The 20766-nt window shown below is 49.9% G+C and overlaps 2 protein-coding genes across 2 annotated transcripts in view; one reads left to right on the top strand and one right to left on the bottom strand.

Annotated features, from left to right (window-relative positions):
• The window catches only part of LOC127919072 (potassium voltage-gated channel subfamily H member 8-like), a gene marked incomplete at its 5' end in the record, with an annotated part of 28735 nt that extends 9622 nt beyond the window's left edge, over positions 1–19113 (top strand). Inside the window, 7 exons of the mRNA XM_052502503.1 lie at positions 4207–4421; positions 14994–15268; positions 16602–16696; positions 17022–17074; positions 17223–18236; positions 18353–18990; positions 19049–19113. Coding sequence (XP_052358463.1) covers positions 4207–4421; positions 14994–15268; positions 16602–16696; positions 17022–17074; positions 17223–17618 — 1034 coding nt within the window. The remainder of the gene's footprint in view (positions 1–4206; positions 4422–14993; positions 15269–16601; positions 16697–17021; positions 17075–17222; positions 18237–18352; positions 18991–19048) is intronic.
• A 574-nt stretch (positions 19114–19687) lies between these two features.
• Positions 19688–20766, bottom strand: part of LOC127919070 (gamma-crystallin S-like) — a 39259-nt gene continuing 38180 nt past the window's right edge. The window contains exon 2 of the mRNA XM_052502500.1: positions 19688–19939. Within this exon, the coding sequence (XP_052358460.1) occupies positions 19688–19939 (252 nt within the window). The remainder of the gene's footprint in view (positions 19940–20766) is intronic.

Below are 20766 nucleotides of genomic sequence, written 5' to 3'. Positions count from 1 at the left end.
CTTTGTCTGCTCTGGGTCCATGGAGGTGCTGAAGGACAACACGGTGCTGGCTATACTGGGTAGGGGACTGGCAGTGTGTGGGGGGTATGTCTACTTTGTCTGTTCTGGGTCCATGGAGGTGCTGAAGGACAACACAGTGCTGGCTATACTGGGTAGGGGACTGGCAGTGTGTGGGGGGTATGTCTACTTTGTCTGCTCTGGGTCCATGGAGGTGCTGAAGGACAACATGGTGCTGGCTATACTGGGTAGGGGACTGGCAGTGTGTGGGGGGTATGTCTACTTTGTCTGCTCTGGGTCCATGGAGGTGCTGAAGGACAACACAGTGCTGGCTATACTGGGTAGGGGACTGGCAGTGTGTGGGGGTATGTCTACTTTGTCTGCTCTGGGTCCATGGAGGTGCTGAAGGACAACATGGTGCTGGCTATACTGGGTAGGGGACTGGCAGTGTGTGGGGGTATGTCTACTTTGTCTGCTCTGGGTCCATGGAGGTGCTGAAGGACAACACGGTGCTGGCTATACTGGGTAGGGGACTGGCAGTGTGTGGGGTTATGTCTACTTTGTCTGCTCTGGGTCCATGGAGGTGCTGAAGGACAACACGGTGCTGGCTATACTGGGTAGGGGACTGGCAGTGTGTGGGGGTATGTCTACTTTGTCTGCTCTGGGTCCATGGAGGTGCTGAAGGACAACATGGTGCTGGCTATACTGGGTAGGGGACTGGCAGTGTGTGGGGTTATGTCTACTTTGTCTGCTCTGGGTCCATGGAGGTGCTGAAGGACAACATGGTGCTGGCTATACTGGGTAGGGGACTGGCAGTGTGTGGGGGTATGTCTACTTTGTCTGCTCTGGGTCCATGGAGGTGCTGAAGGACAACACGGTGCTGGCTATACTGGGTAGGGGACTGGCAGTGTGTGGGGGTATGTCTACTTTGTCTGCTCTGGGTCCATGGAGGTGCTGAAGGACAACATGGTGCTGGCTATACTGGGTAGGGGACTGGCAGTGTGTGGGGTATGTCTACTTTGTCTGCTCTGGGTCCATGGAGGTGCTGAAGGACAACACGGTGCTGGCTATACTGGGTAGGGGACTGGCAGTGTGTGGGGGTATGTCTACTTTGTCTGCTCTGGGTCCATGGAGGTGCTGAAGGACAACACGGTGCTGGCTATACTGGGTAGGGGACTGGCAGTGTGTGGGGGCTATGTCTACTTTGTCTGCTCTGGGTCCATGGAGGTGCTGAAGGACAACACGGTGCTGGCTATACTGGGTAGGGGACTGGCAGTGTGTGGGGGTATGTCTACTTTGTCTGCTCTGGGTCCATGGAGGTGCTGAAGGACAACACGGTGCTGGCTATACTGGGTAGGGGACTGGCAGTGTGTGGGGGTATGTCTACTTTGTCTGCTCTGGGTCCATGGAGGTGCTGAAGGACAACACGGTGCTGGCTATACTGGGTAGGGGACTGGCAGTGTGTGGGGGTATGTCTACTTTGTCTGCTCTGGGTCCATGGAGGTGCTGAAGGACAACACGGTGCTGGCTATACTGGGTAGGGGACTGGCAGTGTGTGGGGGTATGTCTACTTTGTCTGCTCTGGGTCCATGGAGGTGCTGAAGGACAACATGGTGCTGGCTATACTGGGTAGGGGACTGGCAGTGTGTGGGGGGTTATGTCTACTTTGTCTGCTCTGGGTCCATGGAGGTGCTGAAGGACAACACAGTGCTGGCTATACTGGGTAGGGGACTGGGTAGGGGACTGGCAGTGTGTGGGGGTATGTCTACTTTGTCTGCTCTGGGTCCATGGAGGTGCTGAAGGACAACACGGTGCTGGCTATACTGGGTAGGGGACTGGCAGTGTGTGGGGGTATGTCTACTTTGTCTGCTCTGGGTCCATGGAGGTGCTGAAGGACAACACGGTGCTGGCTATACTGGGTAGGGGACTGGCAGTGTGTGGGGGTATGTCTACTTTGTCTGCTCTGGGTCCATGGAGGTGCTGAAGGACAACACGGTGCTGGCTATACTGGGTAGGGGACTGGCAGTGTGTGGGGGTATGTCTACTTTGTCTGCTCTGGGTCCATGGAGGTGCTGAAGGACAACACAGTGCTGGCTATACTGGGTAGGGGACTGGCAGTGTGTGGGGGTATATCTACTTTGTCTGCTCTGGGTCCATGGAGGTGCTGAAGGACAACACGGTGCTGGCTATACTGGGTAGGGGACTGGCAGTGTGTGGGGGTATATCTACTTTGTCTGCTCTGGGTCCATGGAGGTGCTGAAGGACAACACGGTGCTGGCTATACTGGGTAGGGGACTGGCAGTGTGTGGGGGTATATCTACTTTGTCTGCTCTGGTTCCATGGAGGTGCTGAAGGACAACACGGTGCTGGCTATACTGGGTAGGGGACTGGCAGTGTGTGGGGGTATGTCTACTTTATCTGCTCTGGGTCCATGGAGGTGCTGAAGGACAACACAGTGCTGGCTATACTGGGTAGGGGACTGGCAGTGTGTGGGGGTATGTCTACTTTGTCTGCTCTGGGTCCATGGAGGTGCTGAAGGACAACACGGTGCTGGCTATACTGGGTAGGGGACTGGCAGTGTGTGGGGGTATGTCTACTTTGTCTGCTCTGGGTCCATGGAGGTGCTGAAGGACAACACAGTGCTGGCTATACTGGGTAGGGGACTGGCAGTGTGTGGGGGTATGTCTACTTTGTCTGCTCTGGGTCCATGGAGGTGCTGAAGGACAACACGGTGCTGGCTATACTGGGTAGGGGACTGGCAGTGTGTGGGGGTATAACTACATGGTGTTGGAGGTGGTGGTAGGACTATAAACCTTCTAAAACATCTGTGCAGCCTTAACTGCCAGTCTTTACCATTTAGCTATCATTGTGTGTGTGTGTGTGTGTGTGTGTGTGTGTGTGTGTGTGTGTGTGTGTGTGTGTGTGTGTGTGTGTGTGTGTGTGTGTGTGTGTGTGTGTGTGTGTGTGTGTGTGTGTGTGTGTGTGTGTGTGTGTGTGTGTGTGTGTTGTCGTGGAAATTTCCTCTATTTACCAAATCATGGGAGCAAACCACACACACAAGTCAGAGTTTATAAAAGTCCATCTTTAATTATATCAGCTCTATAGCATTTTGACTTTCAACAGTTCAGTATCTCTAATGAAAAGTTGAGAGTCCCCACACAATGGCAAAATGGGATCCTTTATAGCAAAGATCACACATAGTCAGACAGCATAGACATAATTCATCGTTCAGCTTTGTCTCCTTTCCCAAACCCCAGAACCATAAACTAATCCCCATATCAACAGGCATATATCAAATTGTCATTTAGATACAACCAACTCAAAATACAACCTCACGGAGAGGATAGAATGATTCCAGACACTGCCATCCTCCATGGGAAAAGTAGGGAGTGAACTGGCACACACACAGTGGAGCAAAAGATATGTTTACACATGATGACACTTTGACATCTCCCCTCTCAGCGGCCCATGCAACTTAGTCTTGACATAGAACAGATAACTGCAACCTCGCCACAGTATTATACAAAAATACCATTCTGATGAGAAGTAACTTACACACATTTGATAAATATAAAACATCTTACAAATGTTACCAACAAATTCTGATCCTTCCACGACAGTGTAGACTTCACTGTCTTCACAGGAACATGTCTCTCTGTGATTCATTATGAAGGAGGCCTGTATTATAGATCATGTGTTGGTTATTAATATGGAGGGTTCAGTACAGGAACGTGTCTCTCTGTGAGGCCTGTATTATAGATGATGTGTTGGTTATTAATATGGAGGGTTCAGTACAGGAACGTGTTTACCTTGGGGAGGCCAGTACACAACACATGATTGGTTGAGACAAGTACACACATTACATAAGGAGCTAAAATTAGCATGTATCTGTGTGGGGTGGGTGTCTTTATGTTTGTGTGTTGCATCACTTCATGTTGACCTGATTGGCTCTGACTTCCTGTGTGTGTTTCCTATGTATCCCCAGGTTGTGGAGACCTGATTGGCTCTGACTTCCTGTGTGTGTTTCCTATGTATCCCCAGGTTGTGGAGACCTGATTGGCTCTGACTTCCTGTGTGTGTTTCCTATGTATCCCCAGGTTGTGGAGACCTGATTGGCTCTGACTTCCTGTGTGTGTTTCCTATGTATCCCCAGGTTGTGGAGACCTGATTGGCTCTGACTTCCTGTGTGTGTTTCCTATGTATCCCCAGGTCGTGGGGACCTGATTGGCTCGGACTTCCTGACCAAGGAGCAGGTGATCAAGACCAATGCCGATGTGAAGGCCCTAACCTACTGTGACCTGCAGTACATCAGTCTGAAGGGGCTCAGAGAGGTGCTCTGGCTCTACCCAGAGTACGCCCAGAAGTTCATCACTGAGATACAACATGATCTGACTTACAATCTGAGAGAGGGGCATACGGCTGAGGTGATCTCTCTCTCTCTCTCTCTCTCTCTCTCTCTCTAACCCTCTCTCTCTCTCTCTCTCTCTCTCTCTCTCTCTCTCTCTCTCTCTCTCTCTCTCTCTCTCTCTCTCTCTCTCTCTCTCTCTCTCTCTCTCTCTCTCTCTCTCTCTCTCTCTCTCTCTCTCTCTCTCTCTCTCTCTCTCTCTCTCTCTCTCTCTCTCTCTCTGTCTGGATTAGAAATAGCAGCAGTTTCTCAGAGTGTGCCGCGGCATCTAAAAATAGCATGCGAGAGAGGAGGTGGTTGTCCCTGAAGGCCTGTCCCCCCCCTCTGCCAACAGCACAAAGCCCCGGATTAATATAGATCCACAACCAACAGATGGGTAGATCAGTAGTGAAGGGTGTAGAGGGGAGATCTCCTGATGACGTCAGGGCTGCAGTAGATCAGTAGTGAAGGATGTAGAGGGGAGATCTCCTGATGACTTCAGAGCTGCAGTAGATCAGTAGTGAAGGATGTAGAGGGGAGATCTCCTGATGACTTCAGAGCTGCAGTAGATCAGTAGTGAAGGATGTAGAGGGGAGATCTCCTGATGACTTCAGAGCTGCAGTAGATCAGTAGTAAAGGATGTAGAGGGGAGATCTCCTGATGACGTCAGGGCTGTAGTAGATCAGTAGTGAAGGATGTGGAGGGGAGATCTCCTGATGACGTCAGGGCTGCAGTAGATCAGTAGTAAAGGATGTAGAGGGGAGATCTCCTGATGACGTCAGGGCTGTAGTAGATCAGTAGTGAAGGATGTGGAGGGGAGATCTCCTGATGATGTCAGAGCTGCAGCCCAGCTGGAATTCTCTAGATCTGTATGGATATCACACACACACACACACACACACACACACACACACACACACACACACACACACACACACACACACACACACACACACACACACACACACACACACACACACACACACACACACACACACACACACACACACACACACGATCCCCTGAGGGTTACACACACACACGCAAAGACACACACACACACATGCAAAGACACACATACAACCGCACACACATGCAAACACGCAGACAAGATCACCTGAGGATCACACACACACTGTCCTTTTTTGTGCTTTTACACCTGCATTGTTTGCTGTTTGGGGTTTTAGGCTGGGTTTCTGTACAGCTCTTTGAGATATCAGCTGATGTACGAAGTGCTATATAAATACATTTGATTTGATTTGATTTGATTTGTGTTGCAGTCTGAGAGCACGCTTTCCCTTTCTGTGGCATGCTGCACATTAATGGTGGCACGTGCATACACACACACACACACACACACACACACACACACACACACACACACACACACACACACACACACACACACACACACACACACACACACACACACACACACACACACACACTCTCTCTCTCTCTCTGAGGCAGAGAATAGTCAGAACAGAACATTCCCTCCTCAGTGCTGTTCTCCCCAGGCATCCCACTGCTAAATATAGACCCTCTGATCTAAATATAGGTCTCTGCTATGGGGACGTTGGGCTGGTATAGAGGCAAGAGGAGGAGAGGAGAGACCCTCTGATCTAAATATAGGTCTCTGCTATGGGGACTTTGGGCTGGTATAGAGGCAAGAGGAGGAGAGGAGAGACCCTCTGATCTAAATATGGGTCTCTGCAATGGGCACGTTGGGCTGGTATAGAGGCAAGAGGAGGAGAGGAGAGACCCTCTGATCTAAATATGGGTCTCTGCAATGGGGACTTTGGGCTGGTATAGAGGCAAGAGGAGGAGAGGAGAGACCCTCTGATCTAAATATAGGTCTCTAATAGGGGCACGTTACACTGGTATAGAGGCAAGAGGAGGAGAGGAGAGACCCTCTGATCTAAATATAGGTCTCTGCAATGGGGACTTTGGGCTGGTATAGAGGCAAGAGGAGGAGAGGAGAGACCCTCTGATCTAAATATAGGTCTCTGCAATGGGGACTTTGGGCTGGTATAGAGGCAAGAGGAGGAGAGGAGAGACCCTCTGATCTAAATATAGGTCTCTGCAATGGGGACTTTGGGCTGGTATAGAGGCAAGAGGAGGAGAGGAGAGACCCTCTGATCTAAATATGGGTCTCTGCAATGGGGACTTTGGGCTGGTATAGAGGCAAGAGGAGGAGAGGAGAGACCCTCTGATCTAAATATAGGTCTCTAATAGGGGCACGTTACACTGGTATAGAGGCAAGAGGAGGAGAGACCCTCTGATCTAAATATAGGTCTCTGCAATGGGGACTTTGGGCTGGTATAGAGGCTAGAGGAGGAGAGGAGAGACCCTCTGATCTAAATATAGGTCTCTGCAATGGGGGCGTTGGGCTGGTATAGAGGCAAGAGGAGGAGAGGAGAGACCCTCTGATCTAAATATAGGTCTCTAATAGGGGCACGTTACACTGGTATAGAGGCAAGAGGAGGAGAGGAGAGACCCTCTGATCTAAATATAGGTCTCTGCTATGGGGACGTTGGGCTGGTATAGAGGCAAGAGGAGGAGAGGAGAGACCCTCTGATCTAAATATAGGTCTCTAATAGTGGCACGTTACACTGGTATAGAGGCAAGAGGAGGAGAGACTCTCTGATCTAAATATAGGTCTCTGCTATGGGGACGTTGGGCTGGTATAGAGGCTAGAGGAGGAGAGGAGAGACCCTCTGATCTAAATATAGGTCTCTACTATGGGGACGTTGGGCTGGTATAGAGGCAAGAGGAGGAGAGGAGAGACCCTCTGATCTAAATATAGGTCTCTGCTATGGGGACGTTGGGCTGGTATAGAGGCAAGAGGAGGAGAGGAGAGACCCTCTGATCTAAATATAGGTCTCTAATAGGGGCACGTTACACTGGTATAGAGGCAAGAGGAGGAGAGGAGAGACCCTCTGATCTAAATATAGGTCTCTAATAGGGGCACGTTACACTGGTATAGAGGCTAGAGGAGGAGAGGAGAGACCCTCTGATCTAAATATAGGTCTCTAATAGGGGCACGTTACACTGGTATAGAGGCAAGAGGAGGAGAGACTCTCTGATCTAAATATGGGTCTCTGCAATGGGGACGTTGGGCTGGTATAGAGGCAAGAGGAGGAGAGGAGAGACCCTCTGATCTAAATATGGGTCTCTGCAATGGGGACGTTGGGCTGGTATAGAGGCTAGAGGAGGAGAGGAGAGACCCTCTGATCTAAATATAGGTCTCTACTATGGGGACGTTGGGCTGGTATAGAGGCAAGAGGAGGAGAGGAGAGACTCTCTGATCTAAATATGGGTCTCTAATAGGGGCACGTTACACTGGTATAGAGGCAAGAGGAGGAGAGGAGAGACCCTCTGATCTAAATATAGGTCTCTGCTATGGGGACGTTGGGCTGGTATAGAGGCTAGAGGAGGAGAGGAGAGACCCTCTGATCTAAATATAGGTCTCTAATAGGGGCACGTTACACTGGTATAGAGGCAAGAGGAGGAGAGACTCTCTGATCTAAATATAGGTCTCTGCAATGGGGATGTTGGGCTGGTATAGAGGCAAGAGGAGGAGAGGAGAAACCCTCTGATCTAAATATGGGTCTCTGCTATGGGGACTTTGGGCTGGTATAGAGGCAAGAGGAGGAGAGGAGAGACCCTCTGATCTAAATATGGGTCTCTGCAATGGGCACGTTGGGCTGGTATAGAGGCAAGAGGAGGAGAGGAGAGACCCTCTGATCTAAATATGGGTCTCTGCAATGGGGACTTTGGGCTGGTATAGAGGCAAGAGGAGGAGAGGAGAGACCCTCTGATCTAAATATAGGTCTCTAATAGGGGCACGTTACACTGGTATAGAGGCAAGAGGAGGAGAGGAGAGACCCTCTGATCTAAATATAGGTCTCTGCAATGGGGACTTTGGGCTGGTATAGAGGCAAGAGGAGGAGAGGGAGAGACCCTCTGATCTAAATATAGGTCTCTGCAATGGGGACTTTGGGCTGGTATAGAGGCAAGAGGAGGAGAGGAGAGACCCTCTGATCTAAATATAGGTCTCTGCAATGGGGACTTTGGGCTGGTATAGAGGCAAGAGGAGGAGAGGAGAGACCCTCTGATCTAAATATGGGTCTCTGCAATGGGGACTTTGGGCTGGTATAGAGGCAAGAGGAGGAGAGGAGAGACCCTCTGATCTAAATATAGGTCTCTAATAGGGGCACGTTACACTGGTATAGAGGCAAGAGGAGGAGAGACCCTCTGATCTAAATATAGGTCTCTGCAATGGGGACTTTGGGCTGGTATAGAGGCTAGAGGAGGAGAGGAGAGACCCTCTGATCTAAATATAGGTCTCTGCAATGGGGACTTTGGGCTGGTATAGAGGCAAGAGGAGGAGAGGAGAGACCCTCTGATCTAAATATAAGTCTCTGCAATGGGGACTTTGGGCTGGTATAGAGGCAAGAGGAGGAGAGGAGAGACCCTCTGATCTAAATATAGGTCTCTAATAGGGGCACGTTACACTGGTATAGAGGCAAGAGGAGGAGAGACCCTCTGATCTAAATATAGGTCTCTGCAATGGGGACTTTGGGCTGGTATAGAGGCTAGAGGAGGAGAGGAGAGACCCTCTGATCTAAATATAGGTCTCTGCAATGGGGACGTTGGGCTGGTATAGAGGCAAGAGGAGGAGAGGAGAGACCCTCTGATCTAAATATAGGTCTCTAATAGGGGCACGTTACACTGGTATAGAGGCAAGAGGAGGAGAGGAGAGACCCTCTGATCTAAATATAGGTCTCTGCTATGGGGACGTTGGGCTGGTATAGAGGCAAGAGGAGGAGAGGAGAGACCCTCTGATCTAAATATAGGTCTCTAATAGGGGCACGTTACACTGGTATAGAGGCAAGAGGAGGAGAGACTCTCTGATCTAAATATAGGTCTCTGCTATGGGGACGTTGGGCTGGTATAGAGGCTAGAGGAGGAGAGGAGAGACCCTCTGATCTAAATATAGGTCTCTACTATGGGGACGTTGGGCTGGTATAGAGGCAAGAGGAGGAGAGGAGAGACCCTCTGATCTAAATATAGGTCTCTGCTATGGGGACATTGGGCTGGTATAGAGGCAAGAGGAGGAGAGGAGAGACCCTCTGATCTAAATATAGGTCTCTAATAGGGGCACGTTACACTGGTATAGAGGCAAGAGGAGGAGAGGAGAGACCCTCTGATCTAAATATAGGTCTCTAATAGGGGCACGTTACACTGGTATAGAGGCTAGAGGAGGAGAGGAGAGACCCTCTGATCTAAATATAGGTCTCTAATAGGGGCACGTTACACTGGTATAGAGGCAAGAGGAGGAGAGACTCTCTGATCTAAATATGGGTCTCTGCAATGGGGACGTTGGGCTGGTATAGAGGCAAGAGGAGGAGAGGAGAGACCCTCTGATCTAAATATGGGTCTCTGCAATGGGGACGTTGGGCTGGTATAGAGGCTAGAGGAGGAGAGGAGAGACCCTCTGATCTAAATATAGGTCTCTAATAGGGGCACGTTACACTGGTATAGAGGCAAGAGGAGGAGAGGAGAGACCCTCTGATCTAAATATAGGTCTCTGCTATGGGGACGTTGGGCTGGTATAGAGGCTAGAGGAGGAGAGGAGAGACCCTCTGATCTAAATATAGGTCTCTAATAGGGGCACGTTACACTGGTATAGAGGCAAGAGGAGGAGAGACTCTCTGATCTAAATATAGGTCTCTGCAATGGGGATGTTGGGCTGGTATAGAGGCAAGAGGAGGAGAGGAGAAACCCTCTGATCTAAATATGGGTCTCTGCAATGGGGACTTTGGGCTGGTATAGAGGCAAGAGGAGGAGAGACTCTGATCTAAATATAGGTCTCTACTATGGGGACGTTGGGCTGGTATAGAGGCAAGAGGAGGAGAGGAGAGACCCTCTGATCTAAATATGGGTCTCTAATAGGGGCACGTTACACTGGTATAGAGGCAAGAGGAGGAGAGACCCTCTGATCTAAATATAGGTTTCTGCAATGGGGATGTTGGGCTGGTATAGAGGCAAGAGGAGGAGATGAGAGACCCTCTGATCTAAATATGGGTCTCTAATAGGGGCACGTTACACTGGTATAGAGGCAAGAGGAGGAGAGACTCTCTGATCTAAAAATAGGTTTCTGCAATGGGGATGTTGGGCTGGTATAGAGGCAAGAGGAGGAGAGGAGAGACTCTGATCTAAATATAGGTCTCTACAATAGGGGCACGTTACACTGGTATAGAGGCAAGAGGAGGAGAGACTCTCTGATTTAAATATAGGTCTCTACTATGGGGACGTTGGGCTGGTATAGAGGCAAGAGGAGGAGAGGAGTTGGAGGGACTCTGATCTAAATATGGGTCTCTGCAATGGGGATGTTGAGGTATAGAGGCAAGAGGAGGAGGGAGAGACCCTCTGATCTAAATATGGGTCTCTAATAATGGGGACTTTGGGGGGTATAGAGGCAAGAGGAGGAGAGGAGAGACTCTGATCTAAATATAGGTCTCTACTATGGGGACGTTGGGCTGGTAGGAGGCAGAGGAGGAGACCCTCTGATCTAAATATGGGTAGGGGCTCTACTAGGCAAGAGGAGGAGAGACCCTCTGATCTAAATATAGGTTTCTGCAATGGGGATGTTGGGCTGGTATAGAGGCAAGAGGAGGAGAGGAGAGACCCTCTGATCTAAATATGGGTCTCTAATAGGGGACGTTACACTGGTATAGAGGCAAGAGGAGGAGAGACTCTCTGATCTAAATATCGGTTTCTGCAATGGGGATGTTGGGCTGGTATAGAGGCAAGAGGAGGAGAGGAGAGACCCTCTGATCTAAATATGGGTCTCTGCAGGGAGGGGCACGTTACACTGGTATAGAGGCAGAGGGAGAGAGGAGAGACTCTCTGATTTAAATATAGGTCTCTACTAGGAGGGGTGGTAGAGGCAAGAGGAGGAGACCCTCTGATCTAAATATGGGTTCTAATAGGGGACGTTACACTGGTATAGAGGCAAGAGGAGGAGAGGAGAGACCCTCTGATCTAAATATAGGTCTCTGCTGGGGATGTTGGGCTGGTATAGAGGCAAGAGGAGGAGAGGGAGAGACCCTCTGATCTAAATATAGGTCTCTGCTATGGGGACGTTGGGCTGGTATAGAGGCAGAGAGGAGGAGAGAAAGATCTAAAATAGGTCTCTGCAGAGGGGACATTGGGCTGGTAGGGGCAGGGAGGGAGAGGAGAGAGGGGGTTGGAGGGAAGGGGTTGGAGGGAAGGGGAGGGAGGGGTTGGAGGGGATGAAGGGAGGGGGTTGGATGGGAGGAGGGGAGAGAGGGTTGGAGGGAGAGGGAGAGGGGGGTTGGAGGGAGAGGGAGAGAGGGGTTGGAGGGAGAGGGAGAGAGGGAAGGGATGGGGAGAGAGGGGGTTGGAGGGAGAGGGAGAGAGAGAGAGAGGGGGACCCTTGGAGATGAAGGGAAATTGGGAGAGAGGGGGTTGGAGGGAGAGGGAGAGAGGTTCAGATGAAGGGAAGAGGGGTTGGAGGGAGGGGCTGGTTGGAGGGAGAGGGAGGGAGAGGGGGGGTTGGATGAGGGGAGAATGGGAGAGAGAGGGTTGGAGGGAGAGGGAGATGGGAGATTGGGTTGGGAGAGGGAGAGAGGGGTTCAGATGAAGGGAAATGGGAGAGAGGGGGTTGGAGGGAGAGGGAGAGAGGGGGTTGGAGGGAGAGGGAGAGAGGGGGTTGGAGGGAGAGGGAGAGAGGGGTTGGAGGGAGAGGGAGAGAGGGGGTTGGAGGGAGAGGGAGAGAGGGGGTGGAGGGAGAGGGAGAGGGGGTTGGAGGGAGAGGGAGAGAGGGGGTTGGAGGGAGAGGGAGAGAGGGGTTGGAGGGAGAGGGAGAGAGGGGGTTGGAGGGAGAGGGAGAGAGGGGTTGGAGGGAGAGGGGAGAGGGGTTGGAGGAAGAGGGAGAGAGGGGGTTGGAGGGAGAGGGAGAGAGGGGTTGGAGGGAGAGGAGAGGGAGGGAGAGGGAGAGGGGGGTTGGAGGGAGAGGGAGGGGTTGGAGGGGAGAGAGGGGGTTGGAGGGAGGGAGAGGGGGTTGGAGAGAGAGGGGGTTGGAGGGAGAGGGAGGGGGTTGGAGGGGGGGAGAGAGGGGTTGGAGGGAGAGGAGAGGGGGGTTGGAGGGAGAGGGAGAGAGGGGTTGGAGGGAGGGAGAGAGGGGGTTGGAGGGAGGGAGAGGGGGAGAGGGGGTTGGAGGGAGAGGGAGAGAGGGGGTTGGAGGGAGAGGGAGAGAGGGGGTTGGAGGAGAGGGAGAGAGGGGTTGGAGGGGAGGGGAGAGGGGGGGTTGGAGGGAGAGGGAGAGGGGGTTGGAGGGAGGGAGAGAGGGGTTGGAGGGAGAGGGAGAGGGGTTGGAGGGAGAGGGAGGGGGTTGGAGGGAGGGGGTTGGAGGGAGAGGGAGAGAGGGGGTTGGAGGGAGGGAGGGGAGAGGGAGAGAGGGGGGTTGGAGGGAGAGGGAGAGGGGGTTGGAGGGGGAGTTGAGGGAGGGAGGGGGGTTGGAGGAGAGGGAGAGAGGGGGTTGGAGGGAGAGGGAGAGAGGGGGTTGGAGGGAGAGAGGGGTTGGAGGGAGAGGGAGAGAGGGGGTTGGAGGGAGAGGGAGAGAGGGGGGTGGAGGGAGAGGGGGGTTGGAGGGAGAGGGAGAGAGGGGTTGGAGGGAGAGGGAGAGGGGGGGTTGGAGGGAGAGGGGTTGGAGGGGAGGGGGGTTGGAGGGAGAGGGGGTTGGAGGTAGAGGGGGGGGTTGGAGGGAGAGGGAGAGAGGGGGTTGGAGGGAGAGGGAGAGAGGGGGTTGGAGGGAGAGGGAGAGAGGGGGTTGGAGGGAGAGGGAGAGAGGGGGTTGGAGGGAGGGGAGAGAGGGGTTGGAGGGAGAGGGGGTTGGAGGGAGGTTGGAGGGAGAGGGGTTGGAGGGAGATGGAGAGAGGAGGGAGAGGGAGAGAGGGGGTTGGAGGGAGAGGGAGAGAGGGGGTTGGAGGGAGAGGGAGAGAGGGGGTCGGAGGGAGAGGGAGAGAGGGGGTTGGAGGTAGAGGGAGAGAGATGCGTGCACAGTTACCCGATGAATAATTAATAAGCTAATTACAGTACATCAACAGGATCTTGTCTCCCCCATGCAGGATGTATTTTCATTAAGATAGGGAGGTGGGGGGGGGCAGAATAAATAAGGAAAGGAAACAGATAAAGCAGAACAGTCCTGGTTTTACACGACCAGGACTGCTATTATGAAGGATTTTACGCTTCTTATATATTGTGAATGGAAGTGTATTTATCTTGATATTCTAGTATTGTGAATGGAAGTGTATTTATCTTGATATTCTAGTATTGTGAATGGAAGTGTATTTATCTTGATATTCTAGTATTGTGAATGGAAGTGTATTTATCTTGATATTCTAGTATTGTGAATGGAAGTGTATTTATCTTGATATTCTAGTATTGTGAATGGAAGTGTATTTATCTTGATATTCTAGTATTGTGAATGGAAGTGTATTTATCTTGATATTCTAGTATTGTGAATGGAAGTGTATTTATCTTGATATTCTAGTATTGTGAATGGAAGTGTATTTATCTTGATATTCTAGTATTGTGAATGGAAGTGTATTTATCTTGATATTCTAGTATTGTGAATGGAAGTGTATTTATCTTGATATTCTAGTATTGTGAATGGATGTGTATTTATCTTGATATTCTAGTATTGTGAATGGAAGTGTATTTATCTTGATATTCTAGTATTGTGAATGGAAGTGTATTTATCTTGATATTCTAGTATTGTGAATGGAAGTGTATTTATCTTGATATTCTAGTATTGTGAATGGAAGTGTATTTATCTTGATATTCTAGTATTGTGAATGGAAGTGTATTTATCTTGATATTCTAGTATTGTGAATGGAAGTGTATTTATCTTGATATTCTAGTATTGTGAATGGAAGTGTATTTATCTTGATATTCTAGTATTGTGAATGGAAGTGTATTTATCTTGATATTCTAGTATTGTGAATGGATGTATTTATCTTGATATTCTAGTATTGTGAATGGAAGTGTATTTATCTTGATATCTTGATATCTAGTATTGTGAATGGAAGTGTATTTATCTTGATATCTAGTATTGTGAATGGAAGTGATTTATCTTGATATTCTAGTATTGTGAATGGAAGTGTATTTATCTTGATATTCTAGTATTTATCTTGATATTCTAGTATTGTGAATGGAAGTGTATTTATCTTGATATCCTAGTATTGTGAATGGAAGTGTATTTATCTTGATATCCTAGTATTGTGAATGGAAGTGTATTTATCTTGATATACTAGTATTGTGAATGGAAGTGTATTTATCTTGATATCCTAGTATTGTGAATGGAAGTGTATTTATCTTGATATCCTAGTATTGTGAATGGAAGTGTATTTATCTTGATATCTAGTATTGTGAATGGAAGTGTATTTATCTTCTATCCCCATCTCTCTCTCTCTCTCTCTCTCTCTCTCTCTCTCTCTCTCTCTCTCTCTCTCTCTCTCTCTCTCTCTCTCTCTCTCTCTCTCTCTCTCTCTCTCTCTCTCTCTCTCTCTCACAAACACAGATGGACTGGGTGACTAACGGTGGTATTGTGAAGAAGCTTTCCTCCATCAAAGAGGACGAGGAGGGATCTGAGGAGGCTCAACACTCTCCCCTCCCCAAAATGCCCCGTTCCCCTCTGGGTCTGGGATGGGGGCTGGGCTCGCCCCTGCGCTCCCCACTGCGCTCGCCCCTGCGTAGCCCCTCCCGCCCCCCCACAGACCACCGCAGGCACCGCCCCACCACTCTCCAGATTCCTGTGGTGAGCTTCAGTTGTGCCCCTCTGGACCTCAGTCCCAGGTAGGAACCCTCCGTTGCTGGGGGGAGCGCTTTAACGGATGGACTGTTGATCAGTCAATCTGTGCATCCAGTGCAACTTTTATTATGACTACTGAAATGGACTTCGGTTCCAGTACCACAGGCTACTGAATGGGCTTTGAAGACATACTATAGGATCAAAGAAAGGAAATATAGGACTTTTTCTGACATTATCTAACAAGGATGCCCAGGCGATTATTCCACAACCTTATTCTAGGCTATTCCAGATCGTCTCTACCAGTCAGAGTGGGGGAGTGTTTCAGATTGATGCCTGGTCACAGAGGGACAATGGCCACTTTGTATACTACCTCATCACCTGGCTGTAGTGCTACGAGCCTATTTCACACCTAAGCACAGCTGACGTTGTGCAGATCCATTCATTTATGTTGAGTTCAGTTCTCTGTTTATATCAGGATCAACAGTTCATTGGTGTTCTTCTGCCATCTGGTGGCCACAATACAAACTGATATACATATCTGTTTCTATCTCACCCTCTTTCTCTAACTCTCTAACTCTAACTCTGTCTCTGTTTCTGTCTCTCTCTGTCTGTCTGTCTCTCTCTCTCTCATCCTCTCTCTCATCCTCTCTCTCTCTCTCTAACTCTCTAACTCTAACTCTCTAACTCTAACTCTGTCTCTGTTTCTGTCTCTCTCTGTCTGTCTCTCTCTCTCTCTCTCATCCTCTCTCTCAATTCAATTCAATTCAATTCAATTCAAGGGCTTTATTGGCATGGGAAACATGTGTTAACATTGCCAAAGCAAGTGAGGTAGACAACATACAAAGTGAATATATAAAGTGAAAAACAACAAAAATGAACAGTAAACATTACACATACAGAAGTTTCAAAACAGTAAAGACATTACAAATGTCATATTATATATATATATATACAATGTTCAAATAGTTAAAGGACACAAGATAAAATAAATAAGCATAAATATGGGTTGTATTTACAATGGTGTTTGTTCTCTCTCACCTCTCTCTCATCCTTTCTCTCACCCTATCTCTCTCTCTCTAACCCTTTCTCTCTCTATCTATCTCTCTCTCTCTCTCTCTCTCTCTCTCTCTCTCTCTCTCTCTCTCTCTCTCTCTCTCTCTCTCTCTCTGTCTGTATCTCTCTAACCCTTTCTCTCACCCTATCTCTCTCTCTCTCTCTAACCCTTTCTCTCTCTCTCTCTCTCTCTCTCTCTCTCTCTCTCTCTCTCTCTCTCTCTCTCTCCTCTCTCTCTCTCTCTCTCTCTCTCTCTTTCTTTCTCTCTCTCTCTCTCTCTCTCTCTCTCTCTCTCTAACTCTCTCTCTCTGTCTGTATCTCTAGGTTTGTGGATGGCATTGAAACAGACAGTGGTAGTAGTTTGGGCCGGAAGTTTGACTTCAGCCCCAGTGTAATAAGCCCACCCAGCTCTAGTCCAGGTAGGCTGCATTCATAACCTCCTAAACAATCCTGTACAGCATTGCTATGCATAATAGTGATAACATTTGATCTAGATGAACACACACAACTGTTCTCTCTCTCTCTCTCTCTCTCTCTCTCTCTCTCTCTCTCTCTCTCTCTCTCTCTCTCTCTCTCTCTCTCTCTCTCTCTCTCTCTCTCTGTCTCTCTCTCTCTCGTCTCTCTCTCTCTCTCTCTCTCTCTCTCTCTCTCTCTCTCTCTGTCTCTCTCTCTCTGTCTCTGTCTCTGTCTCTCTGTCTCTCTCTCTCTCTCTCTCTCTCTCTCTCTCTCTCTGTATTTCTACAGGAATGCAGGAGGATGCAGAGACCGTCCAGACTATTACTAAACTGACAGAAGAGGTGAGTGACATACGGCAGCACCACTGAGGAATAACTGCCATTCCAAGACTGGATTTTAATGGCAATTCTTAACTTTGCCCTATTCGTTCCTCCCTCTCCCCTTCTCCCTGCCCTATTCTCTCCCTGCCCATGTCCTGTCCCCTCCCAGATGACTAGCCTATCCCTGCAGGTGTCACAGGTCAGCCAGGACCTCCAGGAAATGACACGGCTGCTCAAGCCCCTCCTCCAGCCCCTCCTCCTCCAAGGCTCTTCCCAGTCCGTCCTCTCCTCCCTTATGGCTGCCCTGACTCCGCCCACCAGTGAGACTCTCAGTAGCTCCGCCCCTCCACCTCCCAAAACTCCTTCCAACACCAACTTACTGCTGTTGGAAGATACAGAGATAGAGGGGGAGAGGAGACACCCGGATCGCCACTTTCAGACACCTTCCGGGGGTCTGACAACCGTCCCCCTGCCCCATCCTCACTCGGCTTCAATAGGGGCAGAGATGACCCCGACTAGCCCTGTTCAGCTCAGCTTCATCGACGAGGAGAGGCCCACTGTCTGAGAGAAAGGATTCACCAACACAGGACTGGCATGACGAGACTGGCATCATGGCATGGCTGGCATGACACCCCTCATATCACTGCATGAGGCACATGGCTGCCCTGGGTTACTGTTTATTTAATACTAAGATAACATGAAGTAAGTTATTATTACCAAATGTATTTATTCCTAATATGAAATGTTATGAACTGACAAGTTATTGTTATACCATATCTATCACTGGCTATGATCAAATGAAACACATCAAAAATATAAAAGTCTTGTTTTACAGTTTAGGCTCTAGAGTTGGTTTGACGCAGAGTGACTGCAGAGAGGATCTTGTCCATTGGTTGTGGGCTGTATTAGACATTATCAGACTTACACCAAACGCACAATAAAAACACAACTCGTCAGCTGCTTGCCAGTCAGGGTTTTATTTTAGCTGGTGGCCATGGCTCAGTGTTAGGTCCATCTCTTGGGTGCCCACTGGTTGGTGTTAGCTGGTGGCCATGGCTCAGTGTTAGATCCATCTCTTGGGTGCCCACTGGTTGGTGTTAGCTGGTGGCCATGGCTCAGTGATAGGTCCATCTCTTGGGTGCCCTCTGGTTGGTGTTAGCTGGTGGCCATGGCTCAGTGTTAGGTCCATCTCTTGGGTGCCCACTGGTTGGTGTTAGCTGGTGGCCATGGCTCAGTGTTAGGTCCATCTCTTGGGTGCCCTCTGGTTGGTATTAGCTGGTGGCCATGGCTCAGTGTTAGGTCCATCTCTTGGGTGCCCTTTGGTTGGTGTTAGCTGGTGGCCATGGCTCAGTGTTAGGTCCATCTCTTGGGTGCCCTTTGGTTGGTGTTAGCTGGTGGCCATGGCTCAGTGTTAGGTCCATCTCTTGGGTGCCCGCTGGTTGGTGTTAGCTGGTGGCCATGGCTCAGTGTTAGGTCCATCTCTTGGGTGCCCACTGGTTGGTGTTAGCTGGTGGCCATGGCTCAGTGTTAGATCCATCTCTTGGGTGCCCACTGGTTGGTGTTAGCTGGTGGCCATGGCTCAGTGATAGGTCCATCTCTTGGGTGCCCTCTGGTTGGTGTTAGCTGGTGGCCATGGCTCAGTGTTAGGTCCATCTCTTGGGTGCCCACTGGTTGGTGTTAGCTGGTGGCCATGGCTCAGTGTTAGGTCCATCTCTTGGGTGCCCTCTGGTTGGTGTTAGCTGGTGGCCATGGCTCAGTGTTAGGTCCATCTCTTGGGTGCCCTTTGGTTGGTGTTAGCTGGTGGCCATGGCTCAGTGTTAGGTCCATCTCTTGGGTGCCCGCTGGTTGGTGTTAGCTGGTGGCCATGGCTCAGTGTTAGGTCCATCTCTTGGGTGCCCACTGGTTGGTGTTAGCTGGTGGCCATGGCTCAGTGTTAGGTCCATCTCTAGGGTGCCCACTGGTTGGTGTTAGCTGGTGGCCATGGCTCAGTGTTAGGTCCATCTCTTGGGTGCCCACTGGTTGGTGTTAGCTGGTGGCCATGGCTCAGTGTTAGATCCATCTCTTGGGTGCCCACTGGTTGGTGTTAGCTGGTGGCCATGGCTCAGTGTTAGGTCCATCTCTTGGGTGCCCACTGGTTGGTGTTAGCTGGTGGCCATGGCTCAGTGTTAGGTCCATCTCTTGGGTGCCCTCTGGTTGGTGTTAGCTGGTGGCCATGGCTCAGTGTTAGGTCCATCTCTTGGGTGCCCTTTGGTTGGTGTTAGCTGGTGGCCATGGCTCAGTGTTAGGTCCATCTCTTGGGTGCCCACTGGTTGGTGTTAGCTGGTGGCCATGGCTCAGTGTTAGGTCCATCTTTTGGGTGCCCACTGGTTGGTGTTAGCTAGTGGCCATGGCTCAGTGTTAGGTCCATCTCTTGGGTGCCCACTGGTTGGTGTTAGCTGGTGGCCATGGCTCAGTGTTAGGTCCATCTCTTGGGTGCCCACTGGTTGGTGTTAGCTGGTGGCCATGGCTCAGTGTTAGGTCCATCTCTTGGGTGCCCACTGGTTGGTGTTAAGAACGGTAGTAGATGACTTGATCGAGCATTGGGCAGGAGGGATCCGATTGGTTGGGCGAGAGGGGGACAACTCTAGACCCTGGTTACTCAGTGAGGCGTCTGAAAGACTGGACGTTGGGACACACCGCGCCCCAGTCTGTGGGATTGCGGTACTCGCCCTTCTCCAGGAGATACTGACGGCCCTTGTAGTTGGGGTGCTCGTAGAAGACCCACCAGCCTCCCAGCACCTTGCAGGAGTGCACCTCGCGCCAGTGGAACTTCTCCAGCACGGAGGGGCAGTCCTCGGTGGCCTCGAACGCCTGGCCTGCCAAGTCTCCCTTCCCGTACAGCTGCAGCTTGTAGGGGGAGGGGGGTAAGGTGGGGGCATCAGAGGGGAGGGCAGGATTGGTCAAACGGAAGGAAGCAGAGACATATAGAAAGACGTCAGACAGATTGTGGATCTCATTCTCAGATCTCTACAATTCAAGATGATCAACAGGATTTAAATACAGAATGTTACACCGGCTGCATGCTGGGTAAGTCTAGTCTGTTACTGCTACATTAATACTGAATGTTACACCAGCTGCATGCTGGGTAAGTCTAGTCTATGTTACTGCTACATTAATACTGAATGTTACACCAGCTGCATGCTGGGTAAGTCTAGTCTATGTTACTGCTACATTAATACTGAATGTTACACCAGCTGCATGCTGGGTAAGTCTAGTCTATGTTACTGCTACATTAATACTGAATGTTACACCAGCTGCATGCTGGGTAAGTCTAGTCTGTTACTGCTACATTAATACTGAATGTTACACCAGCTGCATGCTGGGTAAGTCTAGTCTGTTACTGCTACATTAATACTGAATGTTACACTGGCTGCATGCTGGGTAAGTCTAGTCTGTTACTGCTACATTAATATAGAATGTTACACAGGCTGCATGCTGGGTAAGTCTAGTCTATGTTACTGCTACATTAATACTGAATGTTACACCAGCTGCATGCTGGGTAAGTCTAGTCTATGTTACTGCTACATTAATATAGAATGTTACACCAGCTGCATGCTGGGTAAGTCTAGTCTATGTTACTGCTACATTAATATAGAATGTTACACAGGCTGCATGCTGGGTAAGTCTAGTCTATGTTACTGCTACATTAATACTGAATGTTACACAGGCTGCAT

The sequence above is a fragment of the Oncorhynchus keta genome, unplaced genomic scaffold, assembly GCF_023373465.1.
Source record: "Oncorhynchus keta strain PuntledgeMale-10-30-2019 unplaced genomic scaffold, Oket_V2 Un_contig_1563_pilon_pilon, whole genome shotgun sequence".
NCBI classification, from domain to species: Eukaryota; Metazoa; Chordata; class Actinopteri; order Salmoniformes; family Salmonidae; genus Oncorhynchus; species Oncorhynchus keta.
The sequence above is the reverse complement of the archived record's forward strand: the minus strand, read 5'-3'. Positions and strand labels throughout refer to the sequence as shown.